The sequence below is a fragment of the Cebidichthys violaceus genome, unplaced genomic scaffold (assembly GCF_023349555.1).
Source record: "Cebidichthys violaceus isolate CVI_PGR_0920_01 unplaced genomic scaffold, fCebVio1.0.p SCAF_9, whole genome shotgun sequence".
Lineage (NCBI taxonomy): Eukaryota > Metazoa > Chordata > Actinopteri > Perciformes > Stichaeidae > Cebidichthys > Cebidichthys violaceus.
This window is the reverse complement of record NW_027176975.1, coordinates 8,551,157-8,571,105: the sequence shown is the minus strand read 5'-3', so window position 1 is coordinate 8,571,105 and position 19,949 is coordinate 8,551,157. Positions and strand designations below refer to the sequence as shown.

General features: G+C 43.6%; 2 protein-coding genes across 2 annotated transcripts; both read right to left on the bottom strand.

The window, feature by feature from the left end:
• Positions 1–481: 481 nt before the first annotated feature.
• erap2 (endoplasmic reticulum aminopeptidase 2) lies at positions 482–7,939 on the bottom strand. The gene is made up of 21 exons (XM_068702822.1): positions 7,827–7,939; positions 6,704–7,072; positions 6,413–6,599; positions 6,155–6,324; positions 5,925–6,063; positions 5,707–5,841; positions 5,489–5,609; positions 5,238–5,392; positions 5,041–5,154; positions 4,806–4,937; positions 4,352–4,483; positions 3,707–3,775; positions 3,403–3,578; positions 3,221–3,300; positions 2,933–3,116; positions 2,613–2,769; positions 2,330–2,514; positions 2,009–2,170; positions 1,663–1,803; positions 1,218–1,299; positions 482–876 (listed from the first exon to the last, which is right to left on the bottom strand). Exons 2-21 carry the CDS (start codon positions 6,874–6,876, stop codon positions 730–732), a joined length of 2,841 nt encoding a protein of 946 aa, XP_068558923.1. The 5' UTR covers positions 6,877–7,072; positions 7,827–7,939; the 3' UTR covers positions 482–729.
• Positions 7,940–10,675: 2,736 nt separating this feature from the next.
• rgmb (repulsive guidance molecule BMP co-receptor b) lies at positions 10,676–19,887 on the bottom strand. Its single transcript, XM_068702823.1, has 3 exons — positions 19,342–19,887; positions 14,705–15,270; positions 10,676–12,868 (listed from the first exon to the last, which is right to left on the bottom strand). The coding sequence occupies exons 1-3, from the start codon at positions 19,457–19,459 to the stop codon at positions 12,110–12,112; spliced, it is 1,443 nt and encodes a 480-aa protein (XP_068558924.1). The 5' UTR covers positions 19,460–19,887; the 3' UTR covers positions 10,676–12,109.
• Positions 19,888–19,949: the final 62 nt, after the last annotated feature.

Genomic DNA, 19,949 nt, shown 5'->3' with positions numbered 1-19,949 from the left:
GGCGGGGCTAGGGCACAAGACAGGCACAGATGCACGCAAACACCCATACGTAACTACTTTACTATACTTGTGAGAACATCGTATTTCTTACTGTTCATGACATGGTGGTTAATCCTAACTGTAACATTCTTAACCTTAACCTGGCCTGAAAGCTAAACTCTACCTATTTACAGTTACTCTAACCGTAAAACAAAGTCTGAACTGTCAAATAAATGGTTTAAACAACAAAAACATTTGTATTATACTTGTGTGGATATTTCATTGTTTTGTATCCATGATTCGTTCCCTGGAGCCCAACGCTAAATGTTAACCCACATGTCTAACCTCCACCGCAACCTATTCATAACTCTTACCATAACCCCAAGTCTTAGCCCCTAAATAAATAGTTAATATGATGAATACCAAGTAGATACACCAACAAACACAGGTTGTATTCAACACAAGAATATGTTTCAGCAACACACACAAAGGTGGCAGGAGGTACAATGAACTCTTTTATTGTCGATCTGGTAAAAAGACTACCGAGCATGTAATCTCTCTCTCAGTCTGGGTCTAACAAATAAATCTCCTGCAAATTTACAAAACAGTAATTATATACAAAACTGTCAGCTCTTCGGTGATATCGAACACATCACAATAAGCAAATAAAAACATGTAAAAAATTCAAAGAAACTTTCAAATATCCCCGCTGTGGCATCTGTTAACCGCCACCTGTCTTTCTGCTGTCTTTCACTGCAATTGTTTGTTCAACCAGTTTCTCAGAGTCTCGAGGTTCCTCTGAAACCAGCGAACATTTTTCTGCACGTTGTCCAGGGCAACCTGAGCAGCTCTCAGCTGAGACGCCTGCTCTTTGATGGACTCAAAGAAATGCTGCACCTGGGGATCAAACACATAGCCTACATTTACAACAACACAAACAAGCACACACCTCAAATTTAGATGCAGAAAAGTTCAATTCCTCTTTCAGTTAAAGCCACAATTATGCTTAAAAGAAATTTAGCTTTTATAGATACTTCTGTTTAGGTCAGAATCACAACTGAAGACAATTGGAAATCATCTTTGAGAGTGCCTCTGTTATTACCATCATTATCACTAATATTGCTGATATTGCCAATGCCAACTAATACCAATAATGACAATATCAATGTTGAAATATTGGTAATCTCTAAATTGCCTTGTAGAATATAGATAAATCCAAGATATAAGAGGGCATTTACTTCAGTGAGTTCCTCTGGAGATGAAAACTGTCCTGTGGTGCCTATGAGGATGTTTCTAATACAAAATGAGCCCAACTGGAACCTGCGGAGCAGAAAGACAACAGAGAGGACACTCACAGGTTAATACCTCTTATTTAGGGCTTTTTATTATAGCTACCCAATGTGTTGCATGCGGTATAATCAGGTCCTTAGTAAATCAAAAACCTGTTCCACTTGTTATTGAATGGCATGGAAGCCACTAAAACGGCAGGTCTTACTGGTTTGCACAAGGTTTTTGCATCCAACTAAAAACACCAGCTTGATGAGCAAAACACTTTTAACAGAGTATATATACTGGGTAAGACATTAATATGTTTTAAAAAGGTAAGCAAAAGTGCATTTTCATAGCATCACATGTTTTGACTTATATTGTCGTTCATGATGGTCTCCATTATGTTGCACTAACTTTTGAACCAGTGTGTCCCAGTTCTTTTTGACAAAGTTCCAGGTGAGGTGATGTCCCCGCGGGTTCCTGGCCACCATCAGGATGAGAGAGGACAGGTCCTGGGATCGAATCACCTTCCCCTCAAGACCCAACTCCAGCAGTCTGGAACACAATAACACACAATATAACCTGCTCTAGTAACGCTCCATTATCTGCCATCACTTGAGGAGCCCCCACTGAAAGATGTTTAGCATATCTGTAACGAGACACTGGATAAATATTGGATACCTGTTGGCTGTGGCATCCCAAGTTTGCCACATGGTGGCAGCATTTACCATGTTAAAAATGTATTGAGGAGAAGATGTACCTGTGCAGTTTGTTTGTGTCTCTGCTGCAGGTCAAGGCAAACAGGATTTTGCTTTTTTGTGCCTCAGAGAGAGACATGTTGTATGTGTGTAAGAGTGAAACCCAGCCGTGGTCATCCTGAGCTCCAACTGAAAACACTGTGTCTGCCACGTCAGTTGGCAAGCTGGGGTAAACACAAGCAGAGATGCACATTAGAGATATGATGAAACATCAAAATATACGGTCTGGCCTAGCACAGGGAATAGCTGCTGTTTATGTGAATGATATCAGAGGTTGTTGACTGATAATGATACATGCTGGATTATAATTTAGACAGACATACTTGAGTGTACCGTTGGACTGAAGCCAGTCTTTGAAGCTCTCATGTGCGCGCTCCAGACAGGGAGGGTCCTTCAGGTGGCAAGCCAGTGACAGGACCTCTGACCTCAAGCGTCGCTCGGACACAGAGCCCCTGTCGCTCCACGTCTGCCGGTCAATGACCGCACGGAAGAATCTCAGGATGTACATCTGCACGCGGAGAAACGGCATTTCACAGGAAATTAAACTGCACCACCTACCGACATTTTCAGAAACATCATACTTAATTTGTACTCTCATCTTCTTACCCCCAGGTTGCTTATTACATCAAACTCATTCCTTTTCTCAGTCATCCGGTAAAAGGCCTCCAGATAGCCTATTCCTTCGAGAAGAGGCACAGTGTGCGTCTCCAATTGCAGGTAACCAATCAGGTCTAAGCCTTTATCGAGCGACAGATGACCTGCCCTTTAGAGACATATGAGAATATTTATAGGTGTTGTTTCAGGTGGGATGATTAAAGCTGTATTGTTTATGTCACTGTCTGTTGTGTTGTCTCACACAAACACACACACACACACACACACACACACACACACACACACACACACACACACACACAGAGGCTTACGTGACCAATTGAAAGGCGTTGTGTATCAAGTGAGTCCTGTCTTTGTAGCTGAGAGCAGTGTGGTTTTCCCTCAGTAGTTTTGTAATCTCGTCCCAACCACCATCCTCATAATGAACAACATAATAGCCTGTCATGTCAGTGTTTACTTTCACCCAGCTGACTTCCTCTCCGAGATGAATACTGTCTAAATGAGACATAAATAGCAAAAGAGAGCATAGAAAAACAACACAATGAAAAAGCATGAAATGTGCATAAAACATATTTAACATATTCTCTCTTCCCTGTTACCTGTGGGTGTTGTCATCAGGTGTCTGTGGATGGTGCTGGAAGCATCTGTCTTGTATGTCAGGGGGATGTGCCAAAGGAAACTATACATGAAAAACGTTAAAGGTAATAATGGGTGTGTAGCTGCAAAAACAAGAGTACACTAAGTAGTAAAAAAAACTGTACAAGTGCATGTGCATGCTCACCCCTGTTGCAAAGTTGACCAGAGACGGTCAGAAGGCAGCACTGTCCTCAGGAACCGGTCCTGTCTCAGCAGCAGATGGGACCCTTTCCTAGTTACAGTTACCAGAGGAATACCCTTCTGCAGAATCCAAGTGTTCATCATGGCTGTCAGGTCCATGTGCTCTCCTGCAAAAAGGTACTGTAGGAGACAATACATGCAGCCACAACACGTCACAAGGCCTGAAAGTAGTTGTTTACGCTGTGTAAAATGTATAAGAGGACATCAATGAAGAGAAGTAGTGAGTGGATGTTTATGTGTTTACTCACTGCATTCTTGGAGGCCTGGCTGCTGCTGTAACAGTGTTTTCCTGAGATGAAGTCCTCCTCGGAGCATGTCTGGAAAACAACAAAAGATTTTTGCAAATCGCATTTACCGTACTCCTTTCCATAATACATTATAATGCTTTACAATTTAAATGTGATCTTTCAAGGCAGTTGTACAATTCACTTCCAATTCCCTTCTGTATAATACAGTACAATTAACTTTGGGACTTCTAACTTGCTTGAGATTGGTAATCCATCACAGTGAACACCACGTCTGCTTTCATTTTTGTCAATGTTTTGTTATCGATGCATGGCACGGAGGTTTATTCTTTTAGAATCACTCGCAATTGCATTATTGAGCATATATTACACAATATTGATGGCAATAAAAACAGACATTATGTTATTTTTGATCAATTACCTACTTTATGTAACTTTCTAGTCTCAGCAAACTGATTTATTCTCCATAAAGAAATTAATGGGAACAATGTCTGTCTGGTAACAGGGTAAACAAAAACAAAAAACAAAAACACTACAGCATCCATTATAAAATGTTTAGCAGACATGTTAAATATACCAAACTTCTAATATAAGAACTAAACGTAATAAAATATTTATGAACTGAATTAATGTAATTTGTGTTAGTACATTGGCTAGGCTGTCCCACAGATCCTGGTTGTGTGCATTTCTGTAGCTGTATTTGCGGAGGTATCGTACTATCCCCCGCTGGAACACATCGTCTGTCAGAAAGTGCCGCAGCATGTGGAGGACACATGCTCCCTGGTGAGAGAGAGAGAAAAGCTGTATTTAATCAAAGCCACGACAGGTTATGCTGTAGGTTGGTTTCAAAGCAATTTGAACGTTGTAAATCATAAATGTGAAAAAAAGATTTGTTATGCAGTCAAAAGTTTAAGGGAAGTTTCTTCAACTACTTCAAACCAGGCCAATCAGAAGTGAGTAACAGAAATATCAGTGGGGTTTTAAATGTACTATATTTGGTTTTATAGACCTGTATTTCCACAAATAGGATACGCATAATGAATAGTTGAGCGACCCTCTTTGTGACTGCAGGCACAATACATGTATGAGACTGAAAGCATACTTTGTCATAGGAAACTGTGTCAAACATCTGCTTGATCTGAGTCGGGTTCTCTGCTGGGCTGGATATTGGCCGAGAAGAGTTCAACGAATCATGACCAACTGCTGAAAAACAGGTGTGCAGAAGATATTCCTCCTGCAAAATTGTGCACAGAACAGGGTTATGGTTTATTACACTTAATATTAATCTACCACTATTAATCATTTAAGTCGATTCTCACATTAAACCAAGCACATACCACTTTGAGGTCAGGGTAGGTGGCCTCCACTGAGATGAACTCCATGTATCTGGCAAATCCTTCATTCAGCCAGATATCGTTCCACCACTCCATGGTCACCAAGTTACCAAACCACTGCAGGCAAGATCATTAAGATTATGAGCATCTAAAGCCGAACAGTATGTCAGTAGAGTGCAGACACAGTGTCACACTCTCACCTGATGGGCGAGCTCATGTCCGATCACCATGGTGACCCAGAGTTTATCCGAAATGGAGGACGTGAGGGGATCAAAGAGCAGGCTGGTCTCCCTGTAGGTGGTCAGACCCCAGTTCTCCATCGCACCAGACTCAAAGTCTGGGATGGCTATCAGATCTGAGAGAGGGAAAACACAGGTCAGTGGAGAGAACGTGAAAGGGGGAAAGAGGGGGATCTGACAAAGTAGTTACAGGAAAACTAAACAAAGGGTACCTTGTTTGGGTAGAGGATAGTGGATGTTGAAATATTCCTCGTAGAAGTCTAGCATTTTGACAGCAACCTCCAGGGCATAGCGGGTTTGTGGCCACTTCTCAGGGGAGGCATAGATGGACACCTACAGACACAAAAGTTCATTAAAAAAAAGTGTCCCTGAGAAAGAAATATTGTTGGCAAGAAAGAAGGAAATTCAAATATTGTCAGTGAGACCACACCTGCACCCCAGAAGATGTTGTTGCAGTGACAGATTTGAAGTCACAGATGACAAAAGCTACGAGGTAAGTGCTCATCTTTACACTTGCATCAAACTGGTCCTCAAACACGCCATTGTTTACTTCAAACGTGTTGACCTGAAATACACAAACAGATCACTGTAGCCATGTCGCGCACACATTTCAACATGTGTGATGGCTAGCATCAATGCAGCACTCACTACAGGCATGTTGGACAGAGAAATGTACTCTGGACTCCTCCTGATCCGTACGGAGAAGTTAGCTTTGAAGCTCGGCTCATCGAAACAAGGGAATGCCATCCGAGCACTCGTGGGCTCAAAGTGAGTTGAAGCTAAGGTTCTGAAAAGACACAGAGGCATAAAGACAATAGAATATTGAACTGAAGTTGGAACCTCTCTGTATGAAAATATCTATTACAATCTGGTCTTACCTGGTCTCTCCTGTGCTGGTTCTGTAGGTGCTCTTATAGAAGCCATAGAAGCCTTCTGACAATTCTGCCCCAAACTCAATATACAGAAAGTACTTTTGCCCGCTGCTGAGCACCCTGGGAGAGAAAATGCCAATCTGCTCGTGGGAAGGGTTATGAAGAACTGGAAGAACCTAGAACAAGAGGAGATGGAGAGGGGTTGGTTCCATTGTATGTAACAATGACAAATATGGTGATTAACTGTGCTGCATTTACAACTACCTGATCAGACAGATGAGCGAGGTTCTGGTCCACTATGGTGGCCTTGGAGATCTGCAGACCCTTGCTGTGTAATACAACCCAGTTTGTGTTGTTCTGGACATCAATCTGGATCTGCACTGAGCCAGTGAAACTGAGACTTGTGAGGTTGGGGTGCAGGAGGAGGTGGTAGTGAAGAGGAATGATGTACCTGAGACAAAGAAACAATTGGATTGTGATTGATGAATCAAAAAATAGAGGTCCAACCATTTTCCTGTAAATTTCTTGGATGCAGCCGTTAAGAAGCAAGCATACCTTGGCAGGCGAAGACGGCTCCAAGGGAAGGACAGATTACTAGTACCCAAAGGAGATTGTTGTCCTCCTGCGGGGTGAGGAGGGCTGGATGCCTGTTGTGAACTCTGGGTGGGCTGCGAGCCACCCAGAGACATGTGAAATAGAGACAGCACTAAAAGCCTCACCAAGACCATTGTAGAGGAAATGTCCTTTAACCGCTGATTCAAAAATAAATAAATAAGCCAACCGTGTGACAAGCTGACAGTTATATGAACCTGGTCACATCCCACACATGAGGAGTGATGAAGGACCACCTGATGTGAGTGTTGAATTCCTGCCGGGATGATTTGTCCAGATGTCACAATATGGATGATTCAACGTCTCTTAAACCTGAAAGACATTAGAGCAGGATTAAGAACACACCACATATGTCTCTCAATGGAACTTTTATACCACTGTAGTTCCTGTTTAGTCTTGAGTCCTATCAAAAATGTTAACATTTACTGCATCTCACCACTAATGTCTTACTGCCTCCTCCAGCCAGATTTAGGGTTGTTGTTATGATTTCAAAGGTTACTATCTTTGCTGTAAAACTTGGACAAACCTTTACTACCACTGTTAATATGTTATGCATTCATATATTCATACATACCCTAAATAATGAACCTGCCACACATTTATCATATAGCTTGCAATGTAGCAACCCTGTTTCTACCCACTAGTTAAAGGTGTTAATGTTCCACAAGGGGACGGTTTTGGACCTCGCAAGCATGACACATGAATTCTGTCGAACAGTCAGTTAATTCGGGCACACCGAGCTGTGAGCAAGTTTTAGGCCGTAAAAAAAAGCGTCTGCTACAAAAAAAAAATGACTGTAATGTAATGTAATGTAAACACAACACAGCTCAGCCTGAAGGAGACTCAAACATGTGAGAAACGAAGCGCATGATTTTCCATGCGGACTAAACAAGGTGAGGACACAGCTATAACTGTGAGGTGACAACAGCTGCAGCAGCATTAACAACGACAGTTCAAATGAGGCTGCACAGGCAGGAGTCGTGCTGTGTATCGTTATGATAACAGAAATTAAATAGCAGAAACTAATTGTGGATTGTTATGAAGTTACAGTTAACATAATGCTCACCTTCTTTAGAAGTTGTGTTTTAACAGAAATAAATGAGCAATTGTCAAAACGTGTCATCTCGTTCATATCAGCTTTGTCATTCCTCATGTTCCTGTTGTTGAGTTTCACTTTCTTTTAAAAGCTGAGCTCCCGCCCACTGCTGACAAAATTACCCTGTGCGTGTGTGTGTGTGTGTGTGTGTGTGTGTGTGTGTGTGTGTGTGTGTGTGTGTGTGCGCGCGCAAGTGTACCCGAAAGGAGTGTTATCGAATGTTCAGGGTGCGCTGCTATGATCGGTTTTCTTACCTCAGAGAGCTAACAGCCATAAGCAGGTGTGTCTCTAATTGTTCTAAACTGTCTTTCTACTGTCCACTTCACTGTCCTGTTCTCAGATTCTGTCCTCTTTATGAGTGTAGATAAAGCCCACACTGTGTGTAAGAGCTCACACTGTCTCCCTCTCTTTCTCTGCCTGTGTGTGTTTGGGTTTGTGTGTGTGTGTGTGTGTGTGTGTGTGTGTGTGTGTAGTTTTTGTTAGTATTTAAGGTCACAACAATGTGACTTGTCAATCCCCCACAATGCAATGCTCCTGGCAAAGCCAAACGGCTTGCCCTCATTTCACACACTCACAAAGTGCACAAACAGACACACAGACGAATCAGTGATCAGTGGAGCTACTATAACTAACAGACATGGCTGAACCACACAGGGGTCTATTTTACCTTCCTATCATCTACTTATGGACAGGTAAGAGCTTTCCATTTATAATACATGATTATGGTGAATATTAATATCACTGTTTGGTGAAAATCATGAATATCCAAAATATTGTCTTCTCAGACACTTTTAATTTTTTTAAAGCATGACCACTGTGTTTGAGTTTTAATCAGAGGCGGTTGGAAGTTAAGTCAGTATTCTTTATACAGCTCAACATCACACATTTTCTCAAAGAGCTTTGAAACATTAAACACCCTCTATCTTTAGGTTATTGTATTATCAATGGTGGCAGCCAATATTAGTATAGGAATCAATTTAGCATTGAGACTTAATCACAATCAGAAGGACTGGTATTTAAGATTGCAACACAAAAACAAGCGATTAGCATATCTGTAGTTGTTTCTGGCAATAATGTTAATACATTATATATATATACACACACTTTGTTTATAAACAGTTACACACCAGTAACATAGTGTTATTTTGATGTCCATTTTTCTTATAAGCTAACAGAAAACTACTTTGTACATTTTATGTGAGTCATTGCATTATTGTTTTAAAACCAGGGCATCACCTTCTGTTAGTTAGCTACAGACCAAATAAGCACCCAAATATCCTCTCATGTTGTCCTCCATCATCTTTTAGGAGGGGTAGAGGGTGATGTGCTGGCATCTTTGGCCCCACCTGTGCACCTGTCGGGGGAGAAATTGGGCTGGACCCTGCTGGTCTGTATGGTGAGTGACTTCCGGAGAGGGCACCTCGTGGTCACCTGGAGGTCACCATCAGAAGGCCACATGTCCAGCTCGCCACACAGCATCGCTTCAGACAGGAAGCATCGCGGCAACAGCGCTGTGGCGATCATCACAGTGGCGACCGGGAACTGGCCATCCTACAGTTGCTCTGTGAGTCACAAAAAACGCCCAAAAGTCACCAGGAGACACCACACCACCTCATCAGGTAGAATTTGAATTTGTTTACAGACATCTCTCCTCCCAAATAAACTTTTTATTTTACAATTTGAAAACATTTTTATAATTTCAGATCATCAAGACAGGATCTGCTATGAATATGAAGAGACAGAAGGTACATTTTCTTTGTTTGCAAAAAATTTAGAAATTCCTGATTCATAAAGATGTTGTTCCTGACGTTGGTGGGGTTTGACCTCCAGATGTTGGTGTGTGGACAAACACAGTGGTTGTCCTGGTTATGAGGCTGCTTCTCATGAAGGTCCTCGTCTTCAACACTTTGATGACCACTTACGCTGTCATTAAGTGGTAAGCATATGAGTCTGTGTGCCTTATTTGGACAAAAGCGCCATCAGTGAGAAAATAACCAGATCTTCACTCACCTTCATGGTGTTGTCTTAGTGTGGAAATGTGTTTAGAATATGTAATTGATCTGAACAATGTATATGACATTTCAGATGGTTGGAAATCGAGGGCTTCTGAAAACTCACCCAGAGAGGGGAACTCTTTCTTGTCTTTGGTCTGCACAGCGAGGATTTCCACATTGAAAGAAGAGCATAGCCCTCCCATATGTTTGGAGTTATGATTATGGTTTTACACTGAGTTTTGGAATCTCAAGGACTAAATGGGAAATTATCCACCGTCAGGATCACAGGAGTAGCAGTTCTCACATGCTTCAAATCTTTTGTCGCGCCCTTTTCTCATTGACATCCCAGGTGTTGCCGACTGTGGCAGTTGAAAACCGATTGTCTGTGAGGGCAAGTCTGGTATCTGATCGAAACCTAACCTCAGACAGATGGGTTAGTGCACATGCTGTTCAACGTGTGAGTGTGTGTGTGTGTGTGTGTGTGTGTGTGTGTGTGTGTGTGTGTGTGTGTGTGTGTGTGTGTGTGTGTGTGTGTGTGTGAGAAGATCTGAGTGTATTTGTAATCATCTTTAATCCTGAATTCCCTCTCTAAAAAAATAGTGGGGGAAATTTGGCTCAAGGTATAAATAAACATAATTTTACATTTTTTATTATGTTGTTTTTATGTTACTGTTAATGTGGCATTAGTAAACATGAGGTAAGCTTTGTTTTGACTTTGTTTGTTTTTTAAATAAAACACTTGCACAGTTTTTTTTCCTCCATTTTCTTTAGCGCCTTGAGTAACACACTGACATAGCAACAGAGCACCACTAAGTGGCAGTACAATCACATTTGACATTTTCTTTTATTATTATCCAACAGCAAGAATATGGAGCTTAACTTCCTCTACAGGACACTACGTTCATAAATAAGTTAAGTATTTCAACATTGACCAGTCACTCTTCACCAAACTGACACTCACACATGATGTAAGAGATCACATCGCCAAAAACTGAGATGAAGCTGATTATGGTCAACCAAATGGGGCATAATTATACAGAATGTTACATGTTGAAAAGGCTCATAGTCCCACAACACACTGCTAAAGCACACAGCAGGCGATGTTAAAAATCTCAATGATTTGCAGTGTTTTGTCTTCACTCCAGTATCTAGTATACCAGTAAGGAGCAGCTCATCAATTCTGGTAGTAGGAGTAAAACAGTCTACAGTAGCAACTTTAAAAAGAAGAGCAGAGCGTGAGGAGAAGGGTGCTGGTTTGGTGGTGAGTTTTGATCTCATTTGTACATACAAAACCATACATTATCTGTCTTTGGCTCAAATTAACACAACAAAGAATACAGAGAGCAACATACATGAGCCGGCATTGTCACAGCCTTTTGGCAAAAAGGTGGGAATCCCTCTGACATGATTTTCAGAGGAAATAAAACACATCCAAGTATGTCACCAACTGGTGACGGAAAAAAAAAAAAAACACTGATGCACCAACACACTCAAACATGTTTGAAATCAGGACTGAGGAAATAGAACAAATTCATACAGCAACAAAATAGTACTGATGGCATTTGCTGTGACAATATTCATAAAACATTCAAAAGAGAACACTTCACATTGACTGACTTAAAAATGAGATGCTGAGTTAAATCAGCTATTGGAAGATTTGAACAAAAATGGCAGCTCCTTGTATTCCACAGACTTTTACATTGAAAGGTTCAAAAATCTAATTATTGATGGTTTCCAAAACTTGAGCCATTGGCGATTTTGGTAGAGGACAGTAAGTGAGAGAAGAAGAAACACTGATGTGGATTTGTTTAAAAAAACTAAAAAAAAACTATATAAAGTGCTTCTGTTAAAACAAACATCCTCCGTCTGAGGTATTAAAGAGAAATCACATCAAATGGCACAAAAAAAAAACCTCTACGCCATTACACTGTGCACTGAAGACAAGCTATTTACAGTTTGAAGTGTATTTCCACACACTCCATTCACCCTCACAGGTACGGTTGTGTCATTGGCGTGAGTCTTATCTAAAGATGAAGACAGATTGAGAAAGCCGTCATCACAACTCCCGTGTTATTCTCCAGAAGGCCGATACTGCCAGGTAAGACGCTGTTAGTGTTGCCAGTATCTCTTGTGCCAAAACCACTCGTCCCCATTAGCTCCAAATGAGAGAGGAAACAGCGCTGCTAAGTATCAGTGCTCAATAAAACTCCCCAAATTCTCTCTCTAGTGCACACATACACAAGCCTCCCACTCCCGCTCTTACATCAAGGCCACGCTCAGAGCACACAGCAGGAGCAGAGCCAGCCGTTTGATAGGTGTGGAATCCGAGTGTAAGGTGGAGGTGGCAGAGCCACGGGGGTAGATCCTCCATCTATCCCTGTGTGGGTGGAGACTCTCCATGTCCTTCTGGGCGCTGTACGCTGCCACTGTGAAGTTAGCATCCCCGGTGGTGAGGAGATCAAACACACAGGAGTGGAAGTAAATGTCCTGCACATCCAGCTGCTCCCTGCAGCGTTCCTTCGCCCCCTCCACACTGAATACCTGCGTGGTACCGTAGGGGGATGCTTGTGTCTGTGAGGAGTAGCTGGGCCGACGCGGCTGCTGAAGCTGCAGGCCGAGCGCAGGAGGGGAGAGCGGCAGGGGAAGATGCCCGGCCTGGTCGATGCGTTCTCCTCCGGGGCAGCCGTTCAGACAGAGCTGCAGGTCCTGGGTGGCGTCGTAGGCCTGTGCCAGCTCCTCCGGGATCCGCACTGCAAGGGTCAGGTAGCGGCCCAGCTGGCGAACAATTACAGTTACACCAATGTAGCCAGCGTACAGTTCCACGTGGTTCCCCGGGCTGCGCTCAGAGATCCACAGAGCCCGGACCTTCCCAGTTGCACCTTCTGCGCCAGCAGAAAGGTGGATGGGGTCTCCGCTGCTCACGGTTCCATCGTCAAAGGCAGCGGGGAGGTTGTCTGTGACGGCCTGGTAGACCCTCTGGTCTGTACAACCCTCATAGGGCTTGAAGATGATGGTGATCTACAGAGAGGGAGAGAGAGGAGTATCAGCTAAGTTAGGGATAAGTGTAAAGTGGGTTCAATGAATGATGCTGATTGATGGACAGTTCACAGTTACAAAGTCAATTCATTAGATGACAAACACAACTTTCTTCAAGGAGATGAGTAAAGCTGGAACAATAAGCCGAATCATTGTAGAGCTGCCACAATTAGCCGATTAGGTAATTGAATGGAAAATCACTTGGAAATATTTTCTGCAATTTGCTGCTTGTCTTTGTTACATATGATAGTCAATGAAATATCTTTATTTGATCATTTACAAACTGACTTTCATTATAAATAATCAGAAAATGAATCAGTAATGAAAATGAACACGAGTTGCAGCCCTAATTAATTAATTAGTTAATCAACTAATCTGCTACTACTTTGAAAACCAAGTCATGGTTTATATTAATATCTTCATTGAGTATCTTTTGGTTGGAGAAATCTTCAAAACATTTAATCAATTTATTGAAAATAAACAGATTAATTGAGAAAGAAAATGGTTGCAGCCCTAGAAATAAGGTAAAAGGTCTTTATCACACACACACACACACACACACACACACACACACACACACACACACACACACACACACAAATATTGACATTTACTCGTTACACAGGTTATTGACTCTCATCACACTACATTTGAGAAATGACTAAATTACTTTTTAACAAGTAGTAATTTGACACAGCTATGCAAACATGCTGACAGACACACACACACACACACACACACACACACACACACACACACACACACACACACACACACACAGGGCTCCAGTGGTGAGTGGAGGCGGTGGTGGATACAGGGTGTGGTGTGAGCATTACGGTTAGCACTAGCATCATAGTTCCGGTGAATGGCTGCTTTGTTCACATGACAGCCGTGAGGAATGAGGCCTGGCAGGCCATTAAGCCTGGAGGGCTGTTAATGTGTGTGTGTGTGTGAGAGAGAGAGCGTGTGTGTGTCCCTAATAATGGTGACTAATAACTTGCCCCACCTCTGACACAAGGTCAAACCTTCAGCTCCACAGTGTAGCAACCCTACTATTTGCTTAATGTGTGTGTTTCTGTCAAAGCATACATGACTAAGTGTATGCATGGGTGTGTATGTGTTTTAATAATTAAAGCTATCGACTGAGCTAGAGAGGGCAGATCATCGGGGGAAACATCAACATTGCTTCTTTAACGCCACAAAGATCACCTTGTGTGGCTCGCCATCCATTTGGTGGTGCGTGTGTGTTTGTGAGTGTACGTGTGTGTCTTATTGTCATAAAGGGATAAGGGTCCTTAGCACACATAGTCCATTAAGCAGAGTGTAATGAGTGCCACTTATGACACACACACACACACACACACACACACACACACACACACACACACACACACACACACAAATACTTGCAGACACACACATGAGTAAACAGTGGGTCCTTTCACACATCTCATTCCATGTTATTAGAGGTCAGGCTATATGCAGCCGTAAACCAAGTTAGGTTTCCAACACTGCTTCAGTCACAAGAGATAGTCACAAGATCGAGCCGTTAGCCTCACACCTGTGAGCTCGAGGATACGAGAGACACAGAGAGAGAGAAAAGTAGAGCAGGGAGAGCAAGCGTGTCTTCTAGCCTCACACTGATAAGATTTCTTACTCTGAGGCACAGAAAAGCAACTTAGAGGTCATTACAGAAACATTTCTCTCTCTAACACACACACATAAACTAGATTACACCAGCTGCTCTCACTTAAGAAACTCTTTCAGCCTTAATAACAGCAGATTAGAAACCAAAAACCCAATTTTCTCTCTTCTCACCTTATTGGTTGCTGTGGCACTGGAGCCAGTTACCACGGGAACATTCGTGACCTGTACCGACAGATAGTCATTATCGATGAGAGGCCACGCCCCCTCCACCTTGCAAGTCTGGAAGCTGTCCTTAAACGTCCTCAGGTGTGGGTCCCCGAACAGCCCGCAGAACAGGTAGACGGGCCGAGAGTGGCCGTGGTCGTGGCCTTGAGCATGGGAGTGTGTGTGTGCACGCACGTGTGCGTGTGCGTGGGAGTGAGCGTGCGCGTGCTGGGTGCGACTGTGGTAGTTGCAGGGCTCGTGTTGGACCTCGGGTTGAGTGGAGGACGTGGGCCCATCTCTGGAGCAATTCCTCTGGCTCATGAGGTCTGAGATGCCCAGCACGGCCGAGTGGAAGACCAGAATCCCCCGGCAGGACTTGGCTGTCCTCTGGGTGCAGGCAGAGTACGCACGTAAAGCCTTACAAAACTCGGTGTGAAAGCCATCCACAGCCGGCGTCAGGTGGGAGGTCAGGGAGACGAAGTCGGTTGTGCACTTCTGGATACGGCACTGAGGGGTTGCCACCTGGCACTGACCTAGAGAGGACAGCAGAAATATTGTGAGCAAAGTGATATCATCACAGGAACAGTAACGGTGATAGGAGACCAGCTAAATTGGCTTTAAAGATCATCACACGTCTGATAGTGTGGGTATTTACTATGAGCTGGATTTAACTAGAGATACAAAGCTCATGTGCACTCAGATGACAACTAAGGTTACTTTGAACTTAAAACACAATGCTACCTATTACAATCCAACCTAATAAAATTGGAAAAAGAGCGGTCTGCTGTTGTAATGTCTTGATGAATCAGTAGTGCCGCTCTGTGAGTGCAATAAACCTGAAGTGTAATAAACCAAAGAGCAGCCAGAGAGAAGAGATAAAGAAGGTTTTTTTCCACAAGAAGTGAGATAATACTTCTTATATAGCCAGGGAGCACATAACAGAAACAGTGTAAAGAGAGAGCAAGACAGTACAAGGTGTGCTATGTACACAGACACACACACTGCCATGACTTTGTGAAGCGTATAATGTTCCATTTTGTTGAGACTGCCAGAAATATGTTGACTGAATTATGTAGTTATTTTCGAGGGTATTATATTTGTGATTCTGTGTGGCTTTAGCAAAAAAAAAAAATACTCGATCACAATTATACCTTTATTAGATATAGCTTTTAGTTTTCTGTGACTTTAATGGTTGTTTACAGCTATGAGCACCAGAGCAGGTTGATGCATCCAAAAGACTATTTTGTCCCTGTATACACATTAGGAACACATTTCTTGGTCCGAAATTGTCCCTGATGTTTTATCTGTTGCTATATTTCTGAATGTAACAAGGGTCAAACCATCCTTTTATATCATAGATCATCAGAGAGGGAGAGGGAGGGAGTTAGAGCGAGAGAGAGATTAGAGACCAGACCTAATGCATCAGTCACAGCGTGCTCCTATTAGATTAGGCCAGAGAGAGGCTCTGCAGTGTATGGGCAGCTACGCAAGCGCACCCACCCACCCACCCACCCACCCACCCACACACACACACACACACACACACACACACACACACACACACACACACACACACACACACACACACACACACACACACACACACACACAAATAGCTGTCTTAGAAAGAATGCTGCTTGTGCTTCCGTTAACTCACAGTCAGTGATCTTCAGATGGTGGTATGATCTCCTAATGGCCGAGCAAAACCAGAGAGTGCATGGTTTTTACTGAAATCGACGGATTCCATTAATGTCACACCATCACTTCACAACCACTAACACATACACACAAGCAAACAGCACATTCCAGCTCTTCTTTGTAGATGTATTTGATTTTGGGGCATGACAGAGTCGGGCGCCACCATTTGGGGGCAGTAGTGCTCTGAGTTTTAGAAATCAAGGCGCAGGTACGGACCCCCACTTACACCACGCTTCAGAATCTCTCTCCTGCCTGTTAAATACTGACACCAACCCACAGACCCACAGACACACACACACACACACACACACACACACACACACACACACACACACACACAAGCAAAGGCTGCCGTCCATGCCAACCACCGCTGTACAGACGGTCGGAGCACTGAGGACACATTGTGTCTTTGACTGGCGCACCAACAGCCTCCTTCTTTCCTTCCTATCTGCCCCGCAGTACCTAAATACCGCTCCCAATCTAATCAGAGTGGGTTTATTCTCTGTCGAAGGGGTATCAGAATCATGAGCTGCTCTAAAAACACACAAAAGCTCTCATTCACTGACATTTTCCCAGCAGGGTGACGTAGCAGTGAGAAGAGTCGACCCTGTAACAGAAGAACTCGGGTTCAAACCGCTGACTTGTATAAAGGTTAAAACCTCTCTGATGACAAGCATCTGCTAAAGTTTCACACCAGATGACCCTGCACTTTTGCCTCCCTGTGAATGCATCACGCAAAAAGGAAGGAGGATTTTCACGGGGAAGATCAATAATATAAAAGCATCATTTTCATATTTTTGCTCTTCAAGGCTTCCAGTGGTCTCCCTTTTGAGAAGCCGTCCTCCTCAGCGTCCTCTTTAGGCACGCATAGCTATGTATGTAGCTATGCAGATAAATAAGCAATAAGTTGAGTGAATAAAGACTGAATTGACTTGAAAATATTGTTAAGAGGAGAATAAAGAACTCCTCATGTGAAGAGCTGAGGCATGAGAGCCGTTCAGCACATCCAGAACCTGGTTTGTTTCATTCCCTGGGGTGAGTATCTAATATAGACACAAAACAGCCAGCAATGCCCACACCACTCCTTCCATGTCCTACCACAATATTAACCTCTTTTTCTCTCCATCCCCCTCTCCCAGGTCTCGTCTCTTCTTTCCTCTCAAGCCTCATCTGCTGTCAGATTTTGGTATTTCCCTCCATCAGCACAATTCTGACATATTGAAGCACTATTGTATTCTGTTTTCAGCCCTAAGCCCTCTCTCTCTGTCTGTCTCCTGAGGCACGCTCTCCACCAGACAGAGGTCAAAAGATCCACCGGCCGAATCTCTCAGGCTCAGTTTAGCGATTCTTTGTCTCTCTATCCGGCAGCCTCTCTGATCTCCGGAGATCAGAAAAGGATCCACTGGGATCATCTCTCAACAGAGCGAATGGCTTGTGAAGTGCTTATTGATTACCTTGTTGTGTGTGTGTGTGTGTGTGCGCTCTCACACACACACACACACACACACACATACACTGAGCTCAAATCACACAAACAGCCCTCCGCGCTTTGAGAAACAAAGCTTTACAGGAGCTCACTACAGCATGCACTCTTTCTCTCTCTCTCTCGACCAGACACTCAGGAGTGCAAACAATACTCAACAACTCAGCCATTCCTGCCTCGCTGTCTGAACAGACACATAGAGCTCACGGCTGGTTCGACAATGAATTAAATGCTTTGAAATGTCCAAGTGATAACAAATAAAACAACAGACTAAATAATACACATTCTTTCCAGGTGACGCATGTGTAGCAGTAGGTGCCAAGAGGGTCTTTAACGTGAAGTGAGTCTCTCTGTTCCCACCAGGCTGCGTGCAGAGGCGGTTTTGTCCCGCTGCCTGAGCTGTGTTAAACTAATTACTGGAGGTGTGACTGCTCAACAGACAGCCGCCTCAACAGCCGACCCCCTGTACACACACAGCAATACAGAAAAAAAGAGGCTGTTTGCCAGAAAGAGGACATTGTACAGCGTTTTGCACTGTATAAAAAAATGCATCTGTGATGATGACTTTAAAACCAACAAACAATGTGGCAAATAAGTGGTTAGTGGCCTCTGTATGACCACAGAGAAGGAGACATTAGTGTCAGTGATCCTTACATACACCTTATTTACTTCAGGCTTTCAGTGAACACACTCTTCTTTTGTTTACTTCTTTGTTTTCTTCTTCTGTCCATCATGTGGCTTAAATTGTGTGACTTTATGCTTATTAGACAAACAACCACACATTTCAACCACAAAATCAACACATTGTTATTCAGAAAGGCATTTTAGTCTACCTTGTGTAAATTAAATCACTTTGATACTATCTCTTAAGATACATTTTATCAATTTGCATCATGCAACTGAACATAAGCTGAATTCCACAATATATTTACAACACAGTGCTGCACTGATCCTAACTTTTTATGGTCGGATTTACACTAGGATAGATTCTGTTTGTTTCAATATTGCTCTGAGTAAAGCTGCAATCTGTTAGATGTGGACATTAGGAGAGATTCAGCCTCTCTTCCCCTCCTCCATGAGCCATTAGGGGCAGACAGGAGAATGACGGCCCAGGAGAGAGGAGGAGAAACTCGATCCGTGCTCAGACTGCTGCACTACCGCTGGAGAGAGAGCCATTGTCAGGCAGCACTGGGCCCAACGCAAGGATCGGCCATGCAATGACCACAAACGCTTACTAATAACCAATAAAGCTTGATCTCTGATCACTTCGAAATGCAACAGACTGAACATAAATGTTACTGCGGTTGCAGTTTGTGCAGCGCACATTTTTTTTAATGCGAAAAGTGCGTAAAATTACAGATAAACTGCAATCATGACGGAGAGACACACCAGTTGTTGCAGTGTTGAAGTGTAGTGTAGTTACCTATGTGAGCACCGCAGCAGAGAGCGATGATCAGCAGCAGCAGCGGCCGGAAGCGGCGCACTGGAGACGGGGAGGCGAGGCGCTCAGCCCCGCGGCAACAGCATCCGGCTCTCCCCATCCCCGTCCATGCAGGGCCAGGAGGGGAGAGTGGACGGACCTCCAAAGGGCGAGGACGGGTGGTGTCCAGGCCTTCTTACTTCTTCTTCTGCCTCTTCTTCCTCACTCTTCTCTCCTTCCTCTCCACCTCGGGTGCGTAGGGGCATTAAAACACAGCTGCTCCGCGGAATGCAGGGCGGAGGGGGTCGAAAGGCAAAGAGAGGAGGAAAACAAAGTACAAGTAGAAGTCACTCCGACGACACTTTTACTTTCCCCCTGTACTAATCCACTGCCCCACGTGATTTTGAAGTGCGGTCGGACTTTCGCCTTGACTGTGATCACTCTGTGCTCTCCTCTCTCTCGTCCCAAACACGCACAATCACATCTCTCTCTTCCTCACCATGCAGGCCGGGGTTTCTCCTCCACTCCTCCCCTTTCACTTTCTCCTCCTCCTCCTCTGCCCCTCCAACAAATCAATAGAGAATCAACCAAACCCTGCTGGCGGAAAACCC